The sequence below is a fragment of the Pollachius pollachius genome (assembly GCF_949987615.1).
Source record: "Pollachius pollachius genome assembly, chromosome: 15".
Lineage (NCBI taxonomy): Eukaryota > Metazoa > Chordata > Actinopteri > Gadiformes > Gadidae > Pollachius > Pollachius pollachius.
In genome coordinates, this window is record NC_136948.1 from 6251377 (window position 1) to 6275645 (window position 24269).

The window sequence follows — 24269 nt, forward strand, 5'->3', positions numbered from 1 at the left end:
TCCTGGAGCCGGAAACGCTTCTGATTCACTGCCGCTCCAAAGCTGCACACACAAGTTCCCCAGAACCCGAGACTCAAAGCAGGTCAGAGGTATAGGAAGGTCGTCAGCGGGGCCCCGCCGTGCCTCCCTTCTGGGGCCGCTGGGCGGACAGGTGGGGGCCCCCACTGGGCCAGTATTGATGCTGCAGCGTCTGGCTGAGATCACACACCCCTCCGGTGATCACTCAGAACGATGCTCCCATAGCCCCCCCGTGGACTGCCTCATTAAAGATACAACACACAGTGTTGTGTGCGTGTGCGTTCCTTAAAGGGCAAGACATTTTTATATTCAAGCGACATCCAGAAACGTTTAATAACTGCACGGGAAGATGTACATACATTTTTGTATGTTAATGTCCTCAACCTGCGTTTGGCAGCTACTACAATGGCTGACTGTACGCCCGATTTAACATAGTGTAAAACTATAGTAGGGTAATATGATCACGTAAACCAAACCAAAGTCCTTAGCTATTTCATGACCTTTCAATGTAACATCATCCCCATGAATTATCGTCATTCAATACGCATCCATGAAAACTCTTTCACCCTGGCTGCTACTCGGAAAAAACGGTGTGCATGCGTGTGTGTGTGTGTGTGTGTGTGTGCGTGTTCCTGTGCAGGTATATGTGTGTGTGCGTGTATGTGTGCGTGCGTGTGTGTTTGTGTTCCTCTGCATTTATGTGCGTGTGTGCGTGTATGTGTGCGTGCGTGTGTGTGTTTAGCTTTAATTGATTTATCGTCATTTTGTCCTTGACTCTGCTTAAGGGCTAAAGGCCAAAGGCTCACCCTAAGACGTGGGACTGAAGCCGCAGGCGTTGGTGCACTGCGGCCCTGCTGGCCTCCAGACCCCCAGCACTACACGAGCACGCTGCATTAGTATTAGCATTAGCAGGACCACGCCTTCATTAGGATTAGCTTGCCCACACACATTAACATTAAAGACGACAGGCACCCATTAGTGCTAGAGACGGACATACACCCCCCCCCCCCCCCCCCCCCACCGTCCCCACTAAGGCTGCCTGGCAACCAGCCTAGCAACTGATACCAGAAACAATATGGATTGTCTGGCCTGTGTTTGTCAGTGCAGGCCTGCCCTCCATGTGTACATCCCTCCTCTCTTCGCTCAATGTCCCCATTTAGGTACATTAGGTACCCATTTAGATTGTGTTTACAAGTGTGTGTGTGTGTGTGTGTGTGTGTGTGTGTGTGTGTGTGTGTGTGTGTGAGTGAGTGTGTGCGCGTGCCTCTTCATCTCCATCCCGATACGTGTTCTGTGTTCTGAATGTGTGGTCCTCCTCTTTCCTCTGCCCCATCTCAGACAGCCCTACACCGACCAACCCAAGGCTACCAGGACGATGGCCAGCAACAACACCGCTAGCATCGCGCAGGCCAGGAAACTGGTGGAGCAGCTGAAGATGGAGGCCAACATCGACAGGATAAAGGTGAGCTCCTCTGCCCAGACGACCACAAAGTGTGGACTCGGGTCTGGTTCACGGAGAAGAGCGTGAAAATATTCTATTGCTCAAAGAGTGTGTTGTCCCTTAAAGGTTCCGAGTGTGTTCGCTGCTCAAAATGATTCAAATCAATGTTTTCAATCAAGGAAGCACTTTATCACTTTTTGCGAAAACCACCAAACAAAACAAATCAATGCATATATGAAATAGGTCAATAGAGAAAAAAAAAAAAAAGGCTCTGATGTTTTTCTCATTTCTACGTCTTCCTGCCCCGTCTTACCGCCCGCAGGTGTCGAAAGCGGCGGCGGACCTGCTGTCCTACTGCGAAGCGCACGCCAAAGAGGACCCCCTGCTGTCGCCGGTGCCCGCGTCGGAGAACCCCTTCAGGGAGAAGAAGTTTTTCTGCGCCATTCTGTAAAAGAAAAATAATAATAATTGAAACCGAAAAAGACCGGCATTGGCCTGCTCTGCAGTCCGCCTGATGTGTGTTTTGAACGGGAGATCGTTCTAAGATTACGTAGATTTATTCTAGCGCGGTGGCGAGGCGACCACCAGCCCCGCCCCCCCACCCCTCTTTTGTCGAAACGGCACCAAGCAAAGTGCAATTTTCAATACGCCAGAGTGTATAACGTGTAGCTTTTAAAGGGGTAGTGAGGGCTTTTAAAGGGGTGTGCCGCATGTTAAAGGGGTCTGTGTTTCCTTTAGACAACACAAGGGGGGGGATGGATGATGTGGAAGAGGAGGACGACGATGATGATGACTCTGATACGTCAGACAGGTGAAGCGGCCAGCCGTCTGGTTGGGAATTGTACAGAAAAAAAAAGAAAAGACGCAAATCTTAAGTAAAAAAATAAATAAGAAGAATAACGTAAAGATATAAACTATTATTTTTGTGGTGCTCTTGGAGCCCCCAACATGTTGTGTGATAGTGTTGGTGGGCTGGTAGCTCTAGGACACAGTAAGGCCTCTACAGCGAGACGCCACTTATTGGAATGCTTTTTTTTACGTTACATATTGGAAGTGGTTTTTAGACCTGTACCCTGGATAGCTTTCTATAACCGTCTGTGATAACAGAAAACAGCTCCGTTCAATTTCTTCTTCTTCTTCCTCCTCCTCATCTTCTTCTTTTTAGTTGTATGTTTTTTTTTACTAAACCAAGCGATTCGTGAATATGTTTTTTTTTTTTAATGGTTTGAAAGTTTGAAACGTTGAACTCTGTGATACTCTTTGCAAACTCCTTTCTGACAGGCCAGTCTGGGGTAATCTCCTATCTGGCCAATGTGATATAGTTTGTCTTCTTCCCAGGCAAAACTTTCTACTGTTTGTATAAAACAAGACAAAAATGACTAGCAAGTAAACTGTGCTGTGATGTGAAATTCTGAATGTGTGTGGGTTTATCTTTATCTATAGTGCATGGTCAAGAAATATATATATATATATATATATATATATATATATATATATATATATATATATATATATATATATATATATATATATATATATAAACATATTACTTTTGATGTGGAGTTTGTATGGAGAGGGCAGCATTGATCTGAATATTAAAATAACACTCATGTGTGACACAGACATGTCTCAGATTCAAACCGATGGCCTCGCTGATGTTCGGGGACTGATTCTCTGGGTGGGTGGATTCTGGTTATCTGGTTAATATGCTCAGCCATGTCAATAGGACAAGCTACTCAGACTGCAGGTCAACCGGTATGCATTTGGGGTCGCAAAAAGATTGCTGACTCATAAGAGTAGATATTGGATGTGACGTGTTTGGTGGAAAACATTTAAACAGTTCTCGTCATAAAGTCTGTTTACATGGACAAGCATGATGATTGGTGGAGACGAGTAGTGGCGCGATGGGAATATGATCGCTCAGACATGGCGAGTTGGGGTTGCTAAAATAGCAGAGCGTCAGTCGGTTTTTCACCAGCTGGGCTGAATAGGCCCTGGGCTAACCTATATGCTGCTGTTATTTAAGGACATTTGGAGAGGGGCTTTTGTATTTGAGTCTAGCTCCAGGGTATTTTTTTTTTTATTAATTGGTTTGTTTATTTAATTATTTCCCAGAAATTCTTGACCTTACAAAAAAAACACAATATGCCTTGAACATTTATGGAACACAGCACCCCCTAGCGATGAATTTGAGCAACTACACATAACCCCAAGCTATAAGCAGTCGTGACTCGATTAATAATATATTAATGACGACAAAGGTAATTGTCGTCATTAATTTATAAATAACCAGTTATTTATATTTTATATCAAATCGAACCCAAACACTGAATATAAAAAATAGCAATATCCTTTTTTCCCAGAGCACGCCGATGTTGGCGAAACTATTTCAATAAAACATAGAGACTCAAACATTAAATGACCCGGTTGGGACAGCTAAGGGAGTAGTGGATTGTTTGCAGTCTAATCACTGTAAAAAGATATTGTCAGAAGTGGGATTCGAACCCACGCCTCCAGAGGAGACTGCGACCTGAACGCAGCGCCTTAGACCGCTCGGCCATCCTGACATGCCAAAAGACTCATGATAATTGCATTATTATTATAACTTTATATTTCTATTATATGACTTTCAACTTAAATTTATGACTTTCAACTTAAACTTTGAATTTAAAGTCCAGGCGGGGCTTCTACACCCCGCCTGGACTTTGACAGGACGGGCGAGGTCCGCACTACGTTATCTACCAGACAATACCGTCGTAGGCTCGATATATATACCCAGGCTATAGTTGGCTCAGTTCATTCCGGAGGAACCTTTCAACCGGCTGTAGTTTGCGCGGTTCAGTCCAGAGGAACCTTTCACCCGGCTATAGTTGGCTCGCTTCAGTCCCAAGGAACCTTTCACTCTGCGGGAATTCGTGAGTTCCGCCTCAGGGGATGTCTCTCGGTCGACTGCAGGAACCATGAGCCAGCGATGACATAATCTACTTATAAACGCTCTTAATTGTATTGTAATCAGTGAATTGTTTTCTGACCAACAATATGCACATGTAGGCCTTCGTTGTCTTTTTAATCACCGGAATTCATATTAGAACTGCGTTTCTCTGCAACGATAACTAACCCACTAACCAAGTATATCTGCGACGCATCAGGTCGAAATGTCAGCCAATGCACCGTCCAATTTCTCCTGGGTGGACCCGGGGAAGTTAGCCGGGATGGCCTTGCCAAGGATGACGGCGGAGTACCAGTACCTCCTGGACAACGGCATTCATCATATTGTGTGCCTCTGTGAGAGGAAGCCCCCCAACCACGACACCTGCCCGCAGTTGCAACTCCACCACATCAAGATCACGGACTTCACCCCTCCGACGCCGGCCCAGACCGATGCGTTCCTCTCCATCGTGGAGAAGGCCAACTCCAAAGGGGAGGTAATTTATGCTATTTTCGTCTGGGACTTTTTGTTCTATACTTTATAAAACACCAAACTGTTAGTCTGAGTTACAAAACCTCTCGACCAGAAGCCCTGGGGTCGTAGATTGTGCTTGCTTACTTACTTTGCAGTTTATTATTATGTATATTTGAACCCATCTCCATTTAATGACTGCGTTCCAGATTGTATGTGTATGTGTGTGTGTTGGGGGGGGGGAAGAGAGTCTCGGAAGGCAAAGGAAGTGCGATGTAAAGAGCATAGAGCACATCTATATATAGACGAAGGCCTACTCGGATCACCCTGAGCATGTTTGCACAACGCACACAAATCTATGTACACAACATTTACACATATCAATATACACAGTACAAGTGCACAATCTCTAATCTCCCTCATCCACATTCACCTGGGGAGGTTCATCCAGTTCAAAGTCTGCATGCATTATTAAAAAACTATAGTTTGCCACCCTACTTCCTGCTACCTTGCTTCCGGAAGATTCGCATATGAGGTTGTCTCGTCTTGCTCAATGGTTCCGGGTCTGTGCCTTCTTTTATAACTAGTGTCGGTCTAACACCGCCCAGCGCAAACATGAGTGTCCTAGGCGTGGCGGGATTAGAGCTCACATAATTTCAGGGCCACAACCCAATGAACACCATATGAGCCGGAACACAATAAAACACAATAAAACAAAGTACTGTTGATTTAAGAAAGGGAGTCGGCGAGAGAGAGAGAGAGAGAGAGAGAGAGAGAGAGAGAGAGAGAGAGAGAGAGAGAGAGAGAGAGAACAGAGTGACAGAATAGAGAGAGACAGAGACAGAACAGAGAGACAGAATAGAGAGAGACAGAGACAGAACAGAGAGACAGTACAGAGAAGAAGACAACAATACAGAGTATAAACAGAGGGAACGGGAACAACAGATCACCCAGCAGAACCCCCATCCCTTCCCGTCCCCACAGGAGGCCAGCTCCCCCAGCCATGACCCTCCATGAGACCCGGCCCGGTCAGAGCCCCGGTTTGCAGCGTGTTCTAAGTAAGCGCGTGTTTCCTTCTCTGCCCGCATCAGGGCGTGGCGGTGCACTGCATGCACGGCCACGGGCGCACGGGCACCATGCTGGCCTGCTACCTGGTGAAGACCAGGAGCATGTCCGGGGCCGACGCCATCCAGGAGATACGTCGGCTGCGGCCGGGGTCCATCGAGACGGCGGAGCAGGAGCGAGCCGTGGTGCAGTTCTACCAGCGCACCAAGTGAACCCGGAGGGAAACGGGACCGCCAGGGGCTGGTTCAGTGCCCCTAGGACGGTCCTCTAAACCGGGGGGGGCGGGGGAACCGAAGCGCTGTGAGGCAGGCATGGTGAGGGCCTCATGCACCACTCCTCTGGAACCCGCCCTCATCGCTGAACACTTTGAACTCGGGGCTAAAACGCTGGTTTGTGTTGATCGCCGTCGGTGATCGGCGCGGTTCCGGTTTTAGGGACTGAGTTCAAGGCACCGGCGTGTTTTTATTCTTTCACCAAATCATACTTTTTAATACATTTCTCCTTCGAATCACGGACGATTGTCCTTTGAACCTCTACGATGGTGAAGGGTGCAGTATGACTCAACGTGCCTTGGCTCTCCTCGTTGGAGGGGTAGTCGTGTATGCAGGTGCACAGGTGTACAGGACGAAGAGGTCTACGGCTTGAGGCGTCTCAGAGGGATTGTTTATGCACTGACGATAAGATGGTTTGATTTTTCTTTGCGAGATCTTTAAAACAAACGTAAGAACGGTACAAGAATAAATGGAATAAATTCTACCTCTGTTTTCTACTGTATGTTCTACATACATTGTATGTCATGCCATCGTAAAGGGCAGTAGCTTGCTTGTTCATCTAGCGTTTTGCTTTTCAATCATTAAGTCTATAAAACAGAATAAAAATTACGTTTACAATTACATTGTCTTAAATTCGATTGGAAGCAGCCAAGAAAAAATTATTAAACTAATAATAAAATGAGACAATCAAGCAAACATTAGCATTTCGAAAGCTATAAAACAGCCAATAAACATAATATATAATTCTCTGTTGTGTGCACTATGTTTTCATAATGGGTTGATGGACCATTGAAGAACGTTGATGCCTTTCTGTTGGTGTTGTTTACGAGGCTGACCCCAGAGAGAAGAGACGCTGGCGTTCCTTAAAGGGAAGTTTCTCCGGAGCCGCCATACTCTGGAGCGAGTCTTCCTGGCTTCTGGAGGAATAAAGATTGATATATTGAATGTATATATCAAATATAAAGATCAATGCAAAGTCTGCAGCGTTCTAAAAGCCCCAGAGTGTCATGTTGACTGTTTCTCAGAGATCATGGTAAAATGTTTGGATCTGTGTAGAAATGTAATTCCTCAAGATTGTTTTGGTGCTTCAGGACTATTCTAGAATGCACTGCAATATTGTACACACACACACGCACACGCACACCTCAACTCACTTTTTTGGGACCACCTCATGAGAAGCACGGCCGTATCCAATCGATTTTTGATCTGTCAACGCCATAAATAAAAAAATGTAAGATTGAACCTGGAGTGACGTCTCAAATATAGTTTGTCTCCCATTGAGAACAGTGAGGGTTGTGTATGCCCTCTGACCTGCAGCCATCCTCCTCCGTCCTTCCGGGTCGGCCGGGTTGGTAGTTTGATGCTCCTTGACGTGGCTTTTGTCCTGTGGGATGAAACTATTATAAACTGGACACACATCTCTATATCTATATACATATAAATAGATATCTCTATCGCTATCATTAGATAGATAAGATAGATATATAGCTAGATGTACATATATATATATAAATATATGGTAACACTTTATAATAAGGTGCCATAATAAATAGCAAACTAGTCATTACCTAACTCTTTGTTAATATTTGTTAATTGTAACTAAAATATCTATTTGGCACAAGTTAATAGTTTATCATTAATTAAATGTTAGTTGTTTGCATAACCCAACCCTAACACACAACCCTAACCCTAACCCTAACACACAGCCCTAACGCTAACCCTAACACACAGCCCTAACGCTAACCCTAACACACGGCCCTAACCCTAACCCTAACCAGCGACACTCAGTGTGGTCAGTGAAAAAAACTATTAACTTGTGCCAAATAGATATTTTAGTAACATTAACAAATATTAACAAAGGGTTAGGTAATAGCTAGTTTGCTATTTATTATGGCACCTTATTATAAAGTGTTACCAAATATATATATATATATATATATATATATATATATATATATATATATATATATGAATCGATAAAGATAGATATATACTTTGTACTATACATATACTGTAAACTGCCACTCCATGGCTGGTCTCATACTGTTGAGTCATTTGTCATTTAGATCACGCACTTATCCAGAGCTAATGTGTAGATGTTATCGTGAGCGGGTCCCCTACCTGCTCGGAGCACTCTGTTCAGGGGGTCTACATGTGAGACCTTTAGACATCGGGCTTTGAACCCAAAACCTTTCGGTTGGGAGTCAAGCCGCCTTGCCTATGACCACCCCCCCCCCCCCCACACACCCCCCGTACTAAGATAACAAATATTTCACCAGAATGGGAACTCCAAAAAAATAAAAAATAACAATCTAAGACCTATTCACCCCAAGTCTGTTCTCGGTACGCTGGGGGTTCACCCTGAACTCCTCCTCCTCCTCCTCCTCCTCCTCCTCCTCCTCCCCCCCGTTCTGCTGCAGCTCCTGCAGCCTCCTCTGGAACTGCAGCTCCAGGGTGAGCCGGCGCAGCCTCTCGCCGTCCCCAGGGGAGCGGCCCGCCCTGGCCCCCAGCTCCCTCACCTCCTCCTCCAGCGCCTCCAGCTCCCTCCGCCGCCGCCGCCGCTGCTCCTCCTCCGGCTGCTCCTGCAGCCGCTCCCGCGCCTCCCCGCGCCAGGGGTCCGGGCAGAGGCCCTCCCCCGCCGGGGCGGGCTTCTCCGCCCTGGGGGGCGGGTCCTGGAAGGAGACGTGCCGGGGGGGCGGGGCGGTCCTCTGAGGACTGGAGGCGGTGCGCTGTGGTTGGCTGGGGGCGGCGCTCTGCCTTGGCGGGGGTGAGGCGGCGGTGGGGGGGCTGGTGGTGACGGGGCGGTGGCCGCCCTGGGCCGACCGGACGGGGCCCAGGGCGGGGTGGTGCTGGAAGGTGGAGAGGAGCAGTCTGGGCGGGGCGTCGGGCCTCGTTACGGGGATGTCGATGCGGGTGGGCTGGGCGGAGGTCCGGGAGGGAGGGGTTCTCCACACGCCAGCGCTGCTCTTTACGTCCTGGGGTTCTGGGTTCTGGGCCTGGGTGGGGTTCTGGGGCTGGGTGGGGTTTTGGGTGGAGTACTGGTGTCTGGAGGGGTTCTGGGGATGGTTGGGATTCTGGTTGGGGTTCTGGAGCCTGGAGGGGCTTTGGGTGGGGTTCTGGGGTCTTGAGGGGTTCTGGGTGGGGTCATTGGGCTGGGTGGGGTTTTGGGTGGGGTTCTGGAGTCTGGAGGGGCTCTGTGTAGGATTCTGAGGCTGGGTGGGTTTCTCAGGCTGGTTGAGGTTCTGGGGATGGTAGGGGTTCTGGGTGGGGTTCTGGGGCTGGGTGTGGTACTGGGTGGGGTTCTGGGGCTGGTTCTGGGTGGGGTTCTGGTTCTGGGTGGGGTTCGGGGGCTTTGGGAGGAGGCTGTGTGTGGAGGCACTGGGCCAAAGAGGGAGCGAGGTGTTGGGGTTGTGGGACGGTTCCGCTGGCTGCGGGTCCAGACAGAGGTTCTCCTGGGACAGAGCTTGGCGCTGAGGGAGAAGACGTATGACGTTATTTATATACTTTATTTTTATCTAAAAAGGTGCGATCTCAGCTATATCTGTTTCATTCCCTTTGGCGCCCCCCCCCTGGTGATAAGCGGTACTTCTCCAGCAGCATCACCAGTGACACCCAGTAGATAACCATCCCAAAACGGAAAATAGGAGGGATCTGATCAGCGGGACATCGGCTCATCCTCCCTCTGTCACCTCATTCAGCGACCGAAGGGACTACACATTTTTAACTTACATAAAAAGCCTTGAGGTCACCACTGTAAATGATTTATCAAATAAAAGGAGACATGATACCACACATCATATCACCTCGATAATAATGAGTAATGAATGAATTTAAACTTTGATTAGTGATCACCGACGTACCATGAAGGTCCTCATGTTTGGGTTCTGCTTCCTGGCCGACGGACCCAGAGAGATCCTGAGCAGCTGCTGTGATTGGTCAGCTGCCCTTTGGTCCAGATGTCTGGAGGACGGCAGGGTCTGGTACTCCCTGTGGAACGTCTGGTCCAGAGAGCAGCACAACGTTACTACAGCGCTACTACAACGTAGGTCAGAGTACAACCTAACACAACTACAACGTTACTACAGCGTAGTCATAAAGTACAACGTAACATAACTACAACGTTACTACAGCGCTACTACAACGTAGGTCAGAGTACAACGTAACACAACTACAGTGTTACTACAACGCTGTCTATTGAGGACAAAAGCTTGACTGACCACCAGAACAGGACAATATTTCCATCAGTTATTTACACAGCGTAACCAGTTGCATTTTCACCTTGTGGTAGGGAAGAATGTTTTGGATAAACAGGTTTCATCCAAATAAATTAAACACTTTTGTGATCATAATAGTATCATTATCAATTAGTTTCATTATCACAGTTTACCACAGGATTGGGACAAGGCAAGGGTCGCATGCAGAATGAGTAGAGAATATAAATGATAAAGTATTATAGCATAGCAGCCTGTCCAGGGCTCCACCCAGACACCACCTCCCCCTCACCTCAGTGCAGAGATTGAGGGTGGAGATGGTGGGTCCTCCATCTAAGGGCTCCTCTGGTACCTCCACCTCCTCAGGCACACAGTCTGATGGGAGGGAAGGAGGGAGGGAGGGCGGAGGGGAGGGGAGGGAGGAAGGGGAGGGAGGGGAGGGGAGGGAGGGAGGTAGGGAGGGGAGGGAGGAACGGAGGGGAGGGGAGGGAGGGAGGGAGGGGAGGAGGGAGGGAGGGAGGGGAGGGAGGGGAGGGGGGGAGGAAAGAAGGGAGGGAGGGAGGGAGGGAGGTAGGGAGGGGAGGGAGGGAAGGAAGGGAGAGAGGAGGGAGGGAGGGGAGGAGGGAGGAAAGAAGGGAGGGAGGGAGGGAGGGAGGGGAGGGAGGGAAGGAAGGGAGGGAGGGAGGGGAGGGAGGAAGGGAGGGAGGGAGGGGAGGGAGGAAGGAAGGGAGGGAGGGAGGGAGGAAGTAAAACATAAAAAGTAGGTCAACCCTAACTGGGTACGGTAACAGTTGATGAAACTCATGCCAAACTCTTGATTGTCTGAAGGTATACGCGTGTTCACACGTGTTGAAATGAGACCATAGTCCTGATTATCACCCGGTTGGCGGGCGTGTGTAAAGAGGTCCACCTACGGCTCATGTTGGGGTTGGAGCGGTAGAGGAGCCGGTTCCTCTGGAGGTTTTGCTGACGTTGGCTCCTGCTCCCCCCGGGGGCCTGCTGCTCCGGTCGGGGGCCCCGGACGCTGCACCCGACCCAGGCAGGGCCGCCGGGCGTGCCCAGGACCCGTTCACCTTGGTAACGCAACAATTCATTATTTTAAGGATTAGAAAAGGATCCACAAAACCAACACTGACACAAGACGTCTAATCTGGTCTCCCTGGTTTTAAACACACACACACACACACACACACACACACACACACACACACATTGTTGACACACTATCTGTTGTCTGCCTCTAATGAAGAAATGTGTGGTATGTAGGGCTGTGCAATTTATATAATTTTGATCGTGATTTCAATTTCTGGGTCAAACGATCCTCAAGCTAATCAAGTTGAATCGTTATTATTATTTATTTATTTTGCTGGTTCCAGCTGGATGCATAATTGTACATAATTTTCGACAGTGTTACTGAGAAAATTCCAAAGTGCTCAGTTGCAAGTGTTTTTTTGGCGAGGAATGCTGAATAAATGCATCACGTTTTCAAACTCAAAAAATAATCGTAATATCAATATTGAGCAAAATAATCTTGATTATGATTTTTTCCATAATCTAGCAACCCTTGTGGTATGTGCGTCACATTGATACTCGCTAACCACCGCTGCCCATGGTGTTGACCTCCAAGTGATGTGTGATACCTGTGTTGGGGGCGGAACCAGGCTGGTTGATTAGGGCCTCCAGACCGTGGCAGCTAGCAGCGTGTTTAGCCACGTGGAGCGTCACCACGGGCCCCGTCTGCACCATTATCATGGCTGCCCTGCGTACACACAGCATGGAGGTTAGCATCACATAGCTCACATCCACACAGCATGGAGGTTAGCATCACATAGCTCACATCCACACAGCATGGGGGTTAGCATCACATAGCTCAAATCCACACAGCATGGAGGTTAGCATCACATAGCTCACATCCACACAGCATGGAGGTTAGCATCACATAGCTCACATCCACACAGCATGGAGGTTAGCATCACATAGCTTTCCTCCACACAGCATGAAGGTTAGCATCACATAGCTCACATCCACACAGCATGGAGGTTAGCATCACATAGCTAATATCCACACAGCATGGGGGTTAGCATCACATAGCTCACATCCACACAGCATGGAGGTTAACATCACATAGCTCTCCTCCACACAGCATGGAGGTTAGCATCAAATAGCTTGCATCCATTCTAGTTCACTTCAGTTTGCTTATACAACTCACATCCACACACAATGGCGGTTAGCTTAGAGAACTCATAGTAATATTTAAGAAAAAAAGTCATAATTTCATGATCCCAAATTATCGATCACAAATAATCATCGTTGTTGGCAACTTTCTCCATCCTAATTTGTAAGATTTTTGTGGATTTATCCAGTCCTTCACAGACCAAACTAACCATCCTCTGAGGAGGTGAAGCCATCCATTAAATCTCATCCTACCTCTCTTGGTTCAGACCCACCAGACTCCGGCCGTCCACGCTGACCAACTGGTCTCCGACAGACAGCGCCCCGTCCTGCAGGGGCCACAGGTTAAGGGTCAGGGGTACACAGAGGTCACACAAGATGTCTGACCCTCCGTCGGTCACCCGCCCTGTATAGTGCACTGTGGTCAAACTTAACGTGGGGCCAATCTGGGAGGAGGGTTCAAACGCTCACCACTTCAGCGGGGCCTCCCTGGACGATGGATTTGATATAAATGCCGATTTGAGCCTGGCCCGAACCCTGTTGCCGTGGGAATAAAACAGAAAAAAATATAGAATATGCCTTGTAGTGAATGATTAAAATAATAATTGGAGTAAATAATACAGTACAAGGCTGTCATTTAATCTCTAGTTATACATATCGCAGGGTGTTCTATTGATTACTCAGTCCAATGTGTGGGGGGGAGGTTTGGGGCGGTGAGGATTTACCTTGGCGGCCACGATGCTCACGCCCATCCCGCTGTTCAGGGGTTTCCTCAGGGTGATGACCACCAACTCTGGTTCTCTCCGAGCCCCCGTCTATGACGCAACGGGAAGAGGCGTTACTGGAGGTCAGCCCACCAGACTGGATCCGAGCACTGAATACACTTCAGTCACAGTCCAGGAGCCCCTTGAATCCTATTGAAGTTTGCGTCGAGTGCTGAACACAAATGTGCCTCACTCCGTTAAAACAACATGAAGCTAGTTCTTCTTTGTGTCGTTGAGGTGAAGTTCATCTGCTTTGGGCTTTATATGGAGTATACAGTGTGTAAAAGATTGTCATAGCCTGTAGTGTGGCTAGAGTGATTCTTATGCGCCTTTTTCACTTGAACTGCAACCCCAAACTCTTTTTTGGCCTGCCAGGTTCCCGGTACAAAGTGTGTGTTATGATTGTCGGACCCCCTGTGTGAGCAGGCCATTGTCCAGACTCGAGTGACTAGATCCTGTGGTACATACTCCGGTCCCATAGGGGGCGGTAAACGCAAAAAGGAAAGGGAAGAAGAATTCACAGTGAGCGCCGATGTTGTCTCTATTATTTGACTCCTTCCAAATCCAACCCCTTCAACCAGTATGTGAGAACGAGCCTGATTCTGAGTCTCTGGACATTATCCGGAGTTCATGTGTGTTCGTAAGGCTTTAGTTTACCGGGAAAAGGCTGGTGGTTGGGCAGTTGGGTTCATTGAAGAATACTCTCCAACTGCCATGACAGTTGTCTCTGGGTGTCAGCTTACAGAGACCTGGGGGAGCAGCAGAGATCAGAAACCCCCCCGCACCATACGATGACCCACCAAGGTACTGACTCGGAGGAGGTGCAGACATTCCAACATCGGACATGAATGCTTTACAGGAGTAAACCACAAAATTACAAAAAGTTGTTTTGCTTGAGTCAACGCAATTCTGAAGTCATTTTGTCAAACGTAATCACAGTTACTCTCAAAGAGTCCGTAGGTCAATTTAAATACACTGTCTAACCATATGACCGCAAATACTTGGTCTACAATGGCGTTGGAGCAAATGTCCATCGGCATTTCTCTAACATCGGTTTACAAAGAACTATATTAAAATGGAGAAAAAACAAATCCAACTGGATTTGCATCACATGACTCACACTCCAAATACATCTTGGGTGTCCCAGCAGTGTGAACGCTACTGGGATTACTGGGATTACCAGGATTCCCTTTACCTTTGCGGCAAATTGGCTCCAAGAACTCAGTAAAGCCAGGCGGAATCCCGCCCACCGTGTCACACGAGTAGCCTCCGTCAGGGAGCAGGAAGGGGAGGCGGAGCTCCAGACGCTCCTCCCTCTCCAGGCTCCGCCCCTCGCTGGCCACCAGGGGGTCCGCCGAGCGCTTCGCTGCCATGACGATGTTGTCAATCAAAGCCTGGAGTAACAGAGTAGATTGTTTTTGTTGCTTACATTGTGTTATTGAAAGCCATCAATCAAACGTTATTTGATTAAGGGGTTTCACTACGCACTACGGAAGACTGTGCTGAACAAGGAAAACGATTAACTGGTTAAGAAGAAAGCTGAAACAAAAGGCACAGTATGTTTTAAGATTTTGTAAAAGCAAAAAATATTTATGATGATACGTGTACTGACGTATTGGGATGCCCTCATTTCCTCTGGCATGCCATGCTCAGTATTATTTCTTTCCATCCATTTTTCTTTAACCCTTTCATTCGATATGCTCCACTTTACTATCTGGTCTACATTATAGAAACCATGACGACACCAGCTTGTTAAACTCCACGCAGGAGATGGTGAGGACCAAACTCTGAAGAAGGAGATGGAAGAAGCTTTCTGCAGGTGTGCAGGTTCAGTTGTACAGGTACAGGTGTGCAAGTTGTACAGGTAGAGGTGTATAGCTACAGGTGTGTAGGTACAGGTGTACAGATAGATGTGTACAGGTGTACAGATAGATGTGTACAGGTGTACAGGTAGAGGTGTACAGGTGTGTAGATGTACAGGTAAAGGTGTACAGGTGTACAGGTGTGTAGGTACAGGTGTACAGATAGATGTGTACAGGTGTAGAGGTGTACAGGTGTGTAGATGTACAGGTAAAGGTGTACAGGTGTACAGGTGTGTAGGTACAGGTGTACAGATAGATGTGTACAGATGTACAGGTGTACAGGCAGAGTGTACAGGTGTGTAGATGTACAGGTAAAGATGTACAGGTGTGCAGGTGTTTACCGGGGGGATACGGGGCTCTCTGGGGGCATACAGGTAGCCGGTCAGCAGGGTGTGCAGCTGCAGGGAGTTGAGCTTGAAGCAGGTCCTCTGGACCGCCTCCGTGTCCTGGACCGAGTACTTGTTCATGGTGAGCAGCATGGTTGCCTAGAAACCCACCAACCGATTACACACACTTTAAATCCATTCAATCCATTAAGATCCATTGGGATTATTCAGAGGACCAGGAAAATGAAGAGGACCTTCCAGGAAGAGGATCAGGAAGAGGGCCAGGAAGAGGACCCGACCAGGAAGAGGAAGAGGACCAGGAGGAGGACCAGGAGGAGGATCTGACCAGAAAGAGGAAGAGGACCAGGAGGAGGACCAGGAGGAGGATCTGACCAGGAAGAGGAAGAGGACCAGGAAGAGGAAGAGGACCAGGAGGAGGACCCGACCAGGAAGAGGAAGAGGACCAGGAAGAGGAAGAGGACCAGGAAGAGGACCAGGAGGAGGATCTGACCAGGAAGAGGAAGAGGACCAGGAAGAGGACCAGGAGGAGGATCTGACCAGGAAGAGGACCAGGAGGAGAAAGAAGAAGACATGACCAGAAAGAGGAAGAGGTCCTGACCAGAAAGAGGACCAGGGAGACAAAGCGGTCCAGGAAGAGGTCCTGACAAGAAAGAGGAAGAGGACCTGACCAGGAAGAGGAAGAGGAAGAGGAGGAGGTCCTGACCAGGAAGAGGAAGAGGACCAGGAAGAGGAAGAGGTCCTGACCTGCACGATGTGGCCCAGGTGGCAGTCCGCCGCCAGCTCCAGGCCCTGCCGCTCCGCCCAGCCCTCGACGGCGCTGAGCCTCTGACGGAGGGCCGCGCCCCAGTAGTGGGAGCGCAGCCCCAGGGGCCCGGCCTGGGGGCCCATCAGCTGGTTGAAGAGCCAGGCACTGGTGTAGTGGAAGAGCTGGGAGAAGAGCTGGATGGTGAGGGCGGGGTTGACCTGGCAGCGCCTCAGCAGAGCCATGGTGTTCATCAGGGTGTTCAGGACCATCTCTGGGGGGGGGGCAGATTACAGACCAGATCAAACCAGAGCGAACCACAGCAAAGCAGACCAAAACAAACCACAGCAGACCAGGGAAAATACCAGAGAGCAGACGAGAGCAGACCAGATCAAACCAGACCAGACCAGACCAGATCAGACTAGAGAAGATACCAAAGATTAGACCAGACCAGATCAGACCAGACTCAACCAGTCCAGAAAAGACCAGACCAGAGGCAATAAGACCAGAACTGACGAGAAAATGCAACAAAAGACTTTTAACAAGATAAAATAGTTGCTGAATATTATCAAACTGTATTGTGTAAAAGTAAACACATAAGGGTTTAAGAAATAACAACATAGATATTCTGCATTACTTCAGCTATCCAGAGGTATTTTGAATAAGGTTTAGGAAGGTTTAGGAAGGGTCAGGAAGGGTTAGGAAGGGTTAGGAAGGTTTATGAAGGGTCAGGAAGGGTTAGGAAGGGTTAGGAAGGGTTAGGAAGGTTTATCGGGAAAGATTACCAATGCCTGCTGGCAGTGGGCCATGCTGGTCCGGATCCAAGAAGAACGTTGGCAGGTGTTTCCGAAGTTCACACTGTAGACACTGGATTAGATACCTTTCACAATAAAAGCACACATAAAAAAGGACTAATGTTATAATATAGGGTCATTGTTTTTTTTCAACCAATGTTAAATCTTGTCCTTAAAGAATGGAAAGAACAAGTAGGCGAGTACAGCATCAGTAAGACCGACTTAGATTGTGAAATGTATTCCGCTCTGATTTAAGATTGAGTTTTGAGATTGAGATTCTGCATAGCCTACCACCTTCCCTCCCACAACCCTCCCAGGCACTTATTGTATGTTTACGTCCTGGCACTTAATGTGTGCACTTGTTGTATGTATACGTCCTAGCTATCTTTCTTGTATACGGAGAACGGGTTAACCCAGTGATTGTTAGTGCTTGGCACTTGGTTCTATGAACATCCTTACTGCACCGACAGCGATATATCGTTGTTTCTCTTTCCTCTGACAAATGTACTTATTCTAAGTCGCTTTGGATAAAAGCGTCTGCTTGATTCCCTAAATATAAATGTAAATCAGATCACACATCTAATCCTCATCAGTGGGCCAGTCTGCCCTGCCGGCGCGTGAGTCCGTCGGTCCGTCCCTCACTTGTACGCTGTGTGGACGAGGTGAGACAGCTGCTGCTGCGTCTGCACGGTGAGGGGCCCCACGGCCCCGTCCTGATGCAGGAAGTTCAGCAGCTCTGAGGTGTTGGCCAACCAGAAGGAGAGGGCCCCGGCCATGGTATGCTGCTTCTACACACGCACACGCACAAAAAAACACCACACACACACACACACAAAAACCGACCACACACATACTAATGAAGAAAGACACTGAGTATGTATGAAATGCACAAAACACACAGACACAGTGTGAGGACACTGTCTGTTATAAAACAGACAGTGTACAAACACACACACACACACACAAACACACACACACAGTGCCCTCGATATACACAGTATAAAACACACACACACACACACACACACACACAAACACACACAGACAGTGTCCTCCATATAAACAGTATAACACACACACACACACACACACACCTGGTTTACTACTGGTTGCAAGTGAGTGTGGTGGCTAGGGTCAAAGGGACTCGGTGCCCCCCCATGACCCCAGTTTACCTGCAGGCACCTTTGAGTAAGTCCCCCTTGTGTCTCAATTCACTCTGAAAGTGCTCTAAAGCCCTGACTTACCTGTGTTTTAAAAGCTATACAAGATGGACCACATTAGCATGCTGAAGCAGATCTTTGGAATGTCAGCTCATGTTCATAGACTTGCCTGGATGACCTTCTCCGTCATGACCACCATTTTGTTTGTGATGGCAGTGACTGTGTTGGGCTTCTCTCTGGGGCCTGGGCCCTCTGTGTCGGTGGGCCGCAGGGCCGAGCGGGCCGTGGCGTAGAGCGCATACGCGGGCGACAGCTTGAAGTACACCGTCGAACTGTTGGTGTAGTTGATGACGGCAGAAATAAAGGCTTCCTCGCCTGCAATTCCAAAGACCACCCACAGGGGGCGAAAATGGCGCATTTAAAAAAAGGATATTCAGCCGTCTGTGAGGATGAAGTATTTATTTTGGCCGGTAAATTGTAAGGAACAATGCAAACTGGAGCATACTCACATCCGGGGGAAAACTGGATTTCCACTGGTAGTCGAGGATGATCCTTCACTTGGTTCAGTTGTTGACCTACTCCGAGTCCCACAGCTGAAAACAGAGAGAAACACAGCAGGACAGCATTTAGTAAGCAATGTGTATGCCTACTTTAACTGTATTTACATTTTAACAATGTACAAACTTAAAAGATAACGTCCTTGGGTAAAACGAACATGTGGGACTGGGGCTCCAGACACATGAGATCATCAATTGAATAAAATCAGCAATCATTAATCAGATAAATTCACTTTAATGGAGTCGTTGTGGTTCATTGAAAACCGTCCACACTGACCAGGGTCTGACTGGCTCTGCTGGGAGGGGCGCCGGTTGTCTTCAGTTGACCTGTGTGGGTGTTGCCATGGGAACGAACAAAAGGTTATGGACGGTTCAGACGGTCAACTGACATATCATGGAATCACTCTCAGCCCACCACTTAAACTGATGCTTTAGAAGAAGCAGAAGAAGAAGAAGAAGAAGAAGAAGAAGAAGAAGGAGAAGAAGAAGAAGAAGATAACACGTGGTACACTTCAAACCTCTTCTGACTTACACCTCGATATCTTTGAATGCTATGAATTCATCCTTAGAATGCATCCATAATTTTCCCTGTGATTTGATGTTTGTATAACTACTTAATTTATAACTTGACTAACATCCCTAACAAGCAACTGGAATGTAACAAAAGTGGCCTGCAGACCCAAACTCAGAACAATAGGCAGGGAGATGAGAGCAAAACGGGAAAGAGCCACACAATGGAAAACAGGAAGAAAACGAGCTTTACTTGAAGCAAGCAGAAAAAAACAGGAACCAACAACCCTTCACATCGTGAGAACCCTCACCCAGCAGCCCGCTGCTGACGTGAACTCACACCTAGACCGAGCGTTGACCTAATGACTTCAATAGGAAACCTGAGGCCCAGTAGTCTGCTCAGGACGGTTCCATACTGAGTGAAATGACCCGTAAAGGAATCATGTTTTATCTGGGCTTGGCTTCAGCTCAAACGGAGAGAAGATAACCCCGGCGGCACTTGTTCGCATGAGCGAGAGTTCCCCCCCCTACAGGTGGAACCATGCTATTGCACGCACAACCTCTGATTGGTGGGTCACAGTCCGCTGCTGATTAAACGGTGAATCTTACCCGTTCTCAATCGCTTCTTTTTTGTTTTTCTTCTTCTTCTTCTCCTTCTTCGACAAAGTTCTCTTAAAGGTTTCGATCACTCCTCCTTTTTCCTTCTTTTCGATAGTGTTTGTCTACGGAGACACCAACGCGCGAGCGCGCACACACACACACACACACACACACACACACACACACACACACAGACACACACACACACACACACACATTAAAGTCACATGCACATTATACACACACACACTTACAAACACACAAAAACACTAAATTGGACCCAATGTCTTGTGTCCTATAATAACTCCAGAGGGACTGATAAAATAGAATAAATTTAAAAGTAATTTATTCCATTTGCACATGAATGGACCAGACTAGATTAGACTAGAAGGTATCATATCTTAGAAAAGATTGGGAAATGTGCATCATATTATAATATATTATATTATATTATATTATGTTTGATTCTGTTAGATTACATTCAGTTTTTTTCTGATTAAATGATATTTGATCAGATCAGATTAGACTCAGAACCATTTGACATGATTTACGATAAGACGAGGTAATACCTGGTGGTCCCCAGACCCCTCCAGCCCGGGGCCGTCCCTCCTGAGGACGAAGCGGCCCTCTCTGTTGTCGGACGTCCAGTTCAGCTGGACCAGCAGGGGCTTCTCCTCCAGGTCCAGTCTGCGTTCTGGGGCAGCAGGGGGGAAGAGGCACTCAATGTTAACACAGGGGCCGGGTCTGTGTGATGTAATGATCCCCAAATAAACCAGGGGCCCCCACCCCCCACCCCATAAACCAGGGGCCCCCACCCCCCACCCCATAAACCAGGGGCCCCAACCCCCCACCCCATAAACCAGGGGCCCGACCCCCCAAATAAACCAGGGGCCCCCACCCCATTGACAAGGGCCCCGAACCCCCCCCCATGATAAACCCGCCCCCTGATAAACCAGGGCACCGACCCCCGCCCCCCTCCCCAATAAACCAGGGGCCCGACCCCCCAAATAAACCAGGGGCCCAGAAGACCCCCCCAAATAAAAAAGGGGCCCAGGCTCCAAGAAGCCCCCCCAATTAACCAGGTGCACATAAGCCCCCTAAATAATCCAGGGGCCCAGAAGACCAAAAAAATAAACCAGGGGCCAAGACTCCCCCGGATAAACAAGGGCCCCAGAAGACCCCGAAATAAACCATGGGCCCAGAATACCCCCCAAAATGTTTTTGTTGCGGCTGGTGAGGCCACGTCACCAGCCTCTAAAACGTACACATAAAGTCAAGTGTGGACGAAATCACCTTCAGGGCCGTGGACCTCGTTCAGGCAGAAGGACGAGCTCAGCATCTTCATGTCCGGTCTGAACTTCTCCGCGAGCGTGTCGATGACTTCGCGCGCGGTGGCGCGGCTGCTCACGCGCAGGCACGTTGTGGCGGCGCTGGCCGCGGCGCTGTCTTCGAGGTAGAAGCGCACCACGCCGCAGAACTCGAGGTTCTAGTGGAGGGGGGTCCGACATGACGACATGAACACATGAAGACATAACTTGAGTGCTATCTGTGGGGGTAATAACCATGCAAGGCGACAGCCAGCTCGTCGGGGGCGTTAGGTGCCTTGCTCAGGGACACCTCGAAACTCCCCTCGGAGCCGGGTATCGAACTAGCAACCTTCGGGTTACCAGCCCACCCGCTCCTCGTTCCGTTATGTGTGAAGTCCCATTATTTAGTGTCCCAGAAATATTAAAGCCTTGTTATTCAATAAAGCAGTGCTGGACAAGTCAGGATTAAAACTCATGTTATTCATCCAACACGTAGGCCTACATTGCAGGTACTTTCCCCTTTAAAAAGTTAATTATTTAAACAATAAAAAAAAATATAAAGTTGATAATAAGAAAGTGAAGTCACTTTTCACTCTGAAGCAAACTTCTTAATGTCCAACAGCTCTCCAGAACAACACTGATATGGTATCCACAAGTAAACGTTTCCTGAGCCTCACCTCGTCAGGCTGGCTGATCTCGAACAGGTCCAGTCTGTTGTTGTTCCACTGACGGATAACTTCCGCCAGCCGCTGCTGCTCCTCTTTCTCCAGCATCATGTCAGCGGCTTCAGGTCTTCAGGTCTTCAGTGTCCTCCGTAGATCCTCCGTGAAGCAGAAGTTACACGGATCCCTCTGGTCGTCCCTCGGATCCCGACAACTCGGACCCCGCCCTGCCTCGTACACCTCGGTCATTAGCTGTCGACTGTTCCTCCAGTCTAATGAGTTCATGTCCCGCCCCCCTCCCCCCAACCCCCCCTTCCTGCTTTAACACCGGGTCAGTGGAGTCCCGTTATGTGGGCCAAAGTGTCCCCATAACGCATCGGTCAAAGCCGAAGCTCCGAGTTAATCATAAGGTCTATTTGAGGCTCATTCTTTCAGTTTTACTCCGGTGTATAAATACATATAAATCGCACCTTCAACGTTCAAGTCAAGTAATTCTGTTTTTAATTAGCAATCAGAAAACGTGTGACGCGTTGGCTTGATTCACTTTACTGATGACGACACATCTTGTATCCTCCCTCGCTGATGTGTTTATTTACAAATTTTATAACAAGTTTAGTGATTATTTATTTTTTAAATATTTCTGATGGAAACTGTGATGAGCACATCATTCTTTCAGTGATGATCACCCAGGTCTTCCATTCATTCCACAAATGAGATGTGGGCCATCTTTTGTTGCCCGAGCTAGCTGAATAAATACACAATAGAACAAAAGCTTTAATTTACAGCAGCCATCCATTCATTTCAAAAGGTCAAAGAAGAACAGTCGCAGGACCACAAGCCATTGTTGTCTGGACGGGGAATCTGGGAACAGGGACTATTTTAATTTGTGATAATTAGCCGAAATAAAAAGAATCATGCGTGATAATAAATGTCTATAGGCAGATACATAAACAGATACAATATCATAGAGATCATCCTCATTGGCTGTTGACCGCCTAATTGTGAAAGCGTATTGTTTGAGTGTTAACTGCTTCCAGCATGACAGAAAAATGGTAAATGGACTGCATTTATGAAGCATTTTCTAACCAGTGGCTACTCAAAGCGCTTTACAACATTGCCAAATATTCACCCATTCATGCACACATTCATACACCGACGGTGGTGTCAGCCACGCAAGGCGACAGCCAGCTCGTCGGGAGCAGTCAGGGTGAGTTGCCTTGCTCAGGGACAGCTCGGCACTCAGCTAGGAGGAGCCGGGGATCGAATAGCAACCTTCTGGAAACCAGTCAACCCGATCTACCCCCTGAGTCACATAGAGCCGCAGAGAGAGTCCTATAAAACCAAGCAAAACGAATTATTGAGAGGTATGTTTGATTTGGTTCTGTGTACATGATTCCAGTAACAGCTGAAGATAGATTTCACCTGTTTCCTACGATCGTAGTTCAAGCGGCTGCTTCCTCCGTCAACTTCCTGTGGGTCATGGGCGTGCCCCACCTCGGACAGGGTGCGGATGTCCTGAGTTCAGAAGCAGCCGGTCCAGTTCTAGAGTTGTTACGATATCAATACCAGACTAGTGTTAGACTTGTATGCTGCCTTTAAGGCTTTTAGGCAGTATCGGGTATCAGCTAGTAAACAAGTCTCTGATGTTTTTTCTGATCGTTACCACGTCTTTGTCGTTCCAATTGAGAACATTCACTTTAGCAAACTTGGTGAGGACCTTTTATGCACAAAACCGTCCAACAATCTGTCACCTAAACCAGTTTGTACTGTGATAAAGATCCTGACATGATAGTGACGAGAGAGAGAGAGAGACAAAGACAGACAGAGAGAGAGAAAGAGAGACATGCAACTTGTTCTCAGCTGAAGGCCACCCAGACTGCTTATCTCCATGGAAACAGACTAGATGTTTCACACTTCCCCAGGTTATTTTAAGATACAAAAGGTTTAAAAATGTACGCCCACAAGATCCCACTTTATCGACTACTCCATCCGTTTTCCTGTGATACTTTATCATATGGAAATTTGTGTGATGTTGACGTTCTTGCTGACTCAGTATTGTTTCGATTTTGTTTTAAACCCTGACACCTAGTGAATTATGGGAGACGTTCCTCCTGCCTGTGGTTATTTATAGTTGAAGGTGAATCTTAATAGCCAATAAACCAGGAGCTGGTTGTTGATTGATTGGGTCAGTCGGCGACACTGCAGGTCTAGGTGTAGCCCTTTAAGGAGTCAATTACATCTCCTGCTTTCCACTGAATTGATGAGACGATGAGAGCGTTGACCTATGGGGAGTAAAGAACAGCGACGTGCTGAAGTGATGACTCCAGATATTTGGTATTCTACATAAGTGAAAAGCATGTTTCATTGGAAGAATGCTTCATTGCA

The 24269-nt window shown here is 47.9% G+C and overlaps 3 protein-coding genes and 1 long non-coding RNA gene across 5 annotated transcripts in view; 2 read left to right on the forward strand and 2 right to left on the reverse strand.

Moving 5' to 3' along the window:
• The window catches only part of LOC307087226 (guanine nucleotide-binding protein G(I)/G(S)/G(O) subunit gamma-2), a 14575-nt gene extending 11674 nt beyond the window's left edge, over positions 1-2901 (forward strand). Inside the window, exons 3-4 of the mRNA XM_079752724.1 lie at positions 1357-1480; positions 1782-2901. Coding sequence (XP_079608850.1) covers positions 1394-1480; positions 1782-1910 — 216 coding nt within the window. The 5' untranslated portion in view covers positions 1357-1393 and the 3' untranslated portion in view covers positions 1911-2901. The remainder of the gene's footprint in view (positions 1-1356; positions 1481-1781) is intronic.
• A 1365-nt stretch (positions 2902-4266) lies between these two features.
• dusp23b (dual specificity phosphatase 23b) lies at positions 4267-6139 on the forward strand. 2 transcript variants are annotated; one of them, XM_079752340.1, is made up of 3 exons: positions 4267-4374; positions 4609-4884; positions 5951-6139. In XM_079752340.1, the coding sequence occupies exons 2-3, from the start codon at positions 4615-4617 to the stop codon at positions 6134-6136; spliced, it is 456 nt and encodes a 151-aa protein (XP_079608466.1). In that variant the 5' UTR covers positions 4267-4374; positions 4609-4614; the 3' UTR covers positions 6137-6139. The 2 variants fall into 2 exon arrangements, with proteins under 2 accessions (XP_079608466.1, XP_079608467.1); XM_079752341.1 differs by having other exon boundaries at positions 4325-4506.
• Positions 6140-6973: 834 nt separating this feature from the next.
• On the reverse strand, positions 6974-8590 carry LOC307086982. The gene is made up of 4 exons (XR_013812467.1): positions 8524-8590; positions 7508-7580; positions 7351-7402; positions 6974-7113 (listed from the first exon to the last, which is right to left on the reverse strand). It is a non-coding gene; the product is annotated as an uncharacterized lncRNA (long non-coding RNA).
• A 2-nt stretch (positions 8591-8592) lies between these two features.
• afdnb (afadin, adherens junction formation factor b) lies at positions 8593-22081 on the reverse strand (the record flags this gene model as incomplete). The annotated part of the gene is made up of 21 exons (XM_079752236.1): positions 21900-22081; positions 21209-21401; positions 20485-20609; positions 19925-20037; positions 19083-19132; positions 18758-18841; positions 18418-18623; positions 17731-17876; positions 17080-17174; positions 16297-16568; positions 15547-15690; positions 14539-14737; positions 14001-14092; positions 13305-13394; positions 13051-13116; positions 12835-12908; positions 12048-12166; positions 11322-11480; positions 10700-10782; positions 10057-10194; positions 8593-9666 (listed from the first exon to the last, which is right to left on the reverse strand). Coding segments are annotated over exons 1-21 (3621 nt in total), but the record flags the coding sequence as incomplete, so codon positions are not given.
• Between the last annotated feature and the right edge of the window lie 2188 nt (positions 22082-24269).

Coding starts and splice junctions, on each gene's coding strand:
- dusp23b (XM_079752340.1), top strand. CDS start 4,615: ATGTCAGCCAATGCACCGTCCAATTTCTCCTGGGTGGACCCGGGGAAG. Junction 4,885..5,950: donor AGGCCAACTCCAAAGGGGAG/GTAATTTATGCT, acceptor TGCCCGCATCAG/GGCGTGGCGGTGCACTGCAT.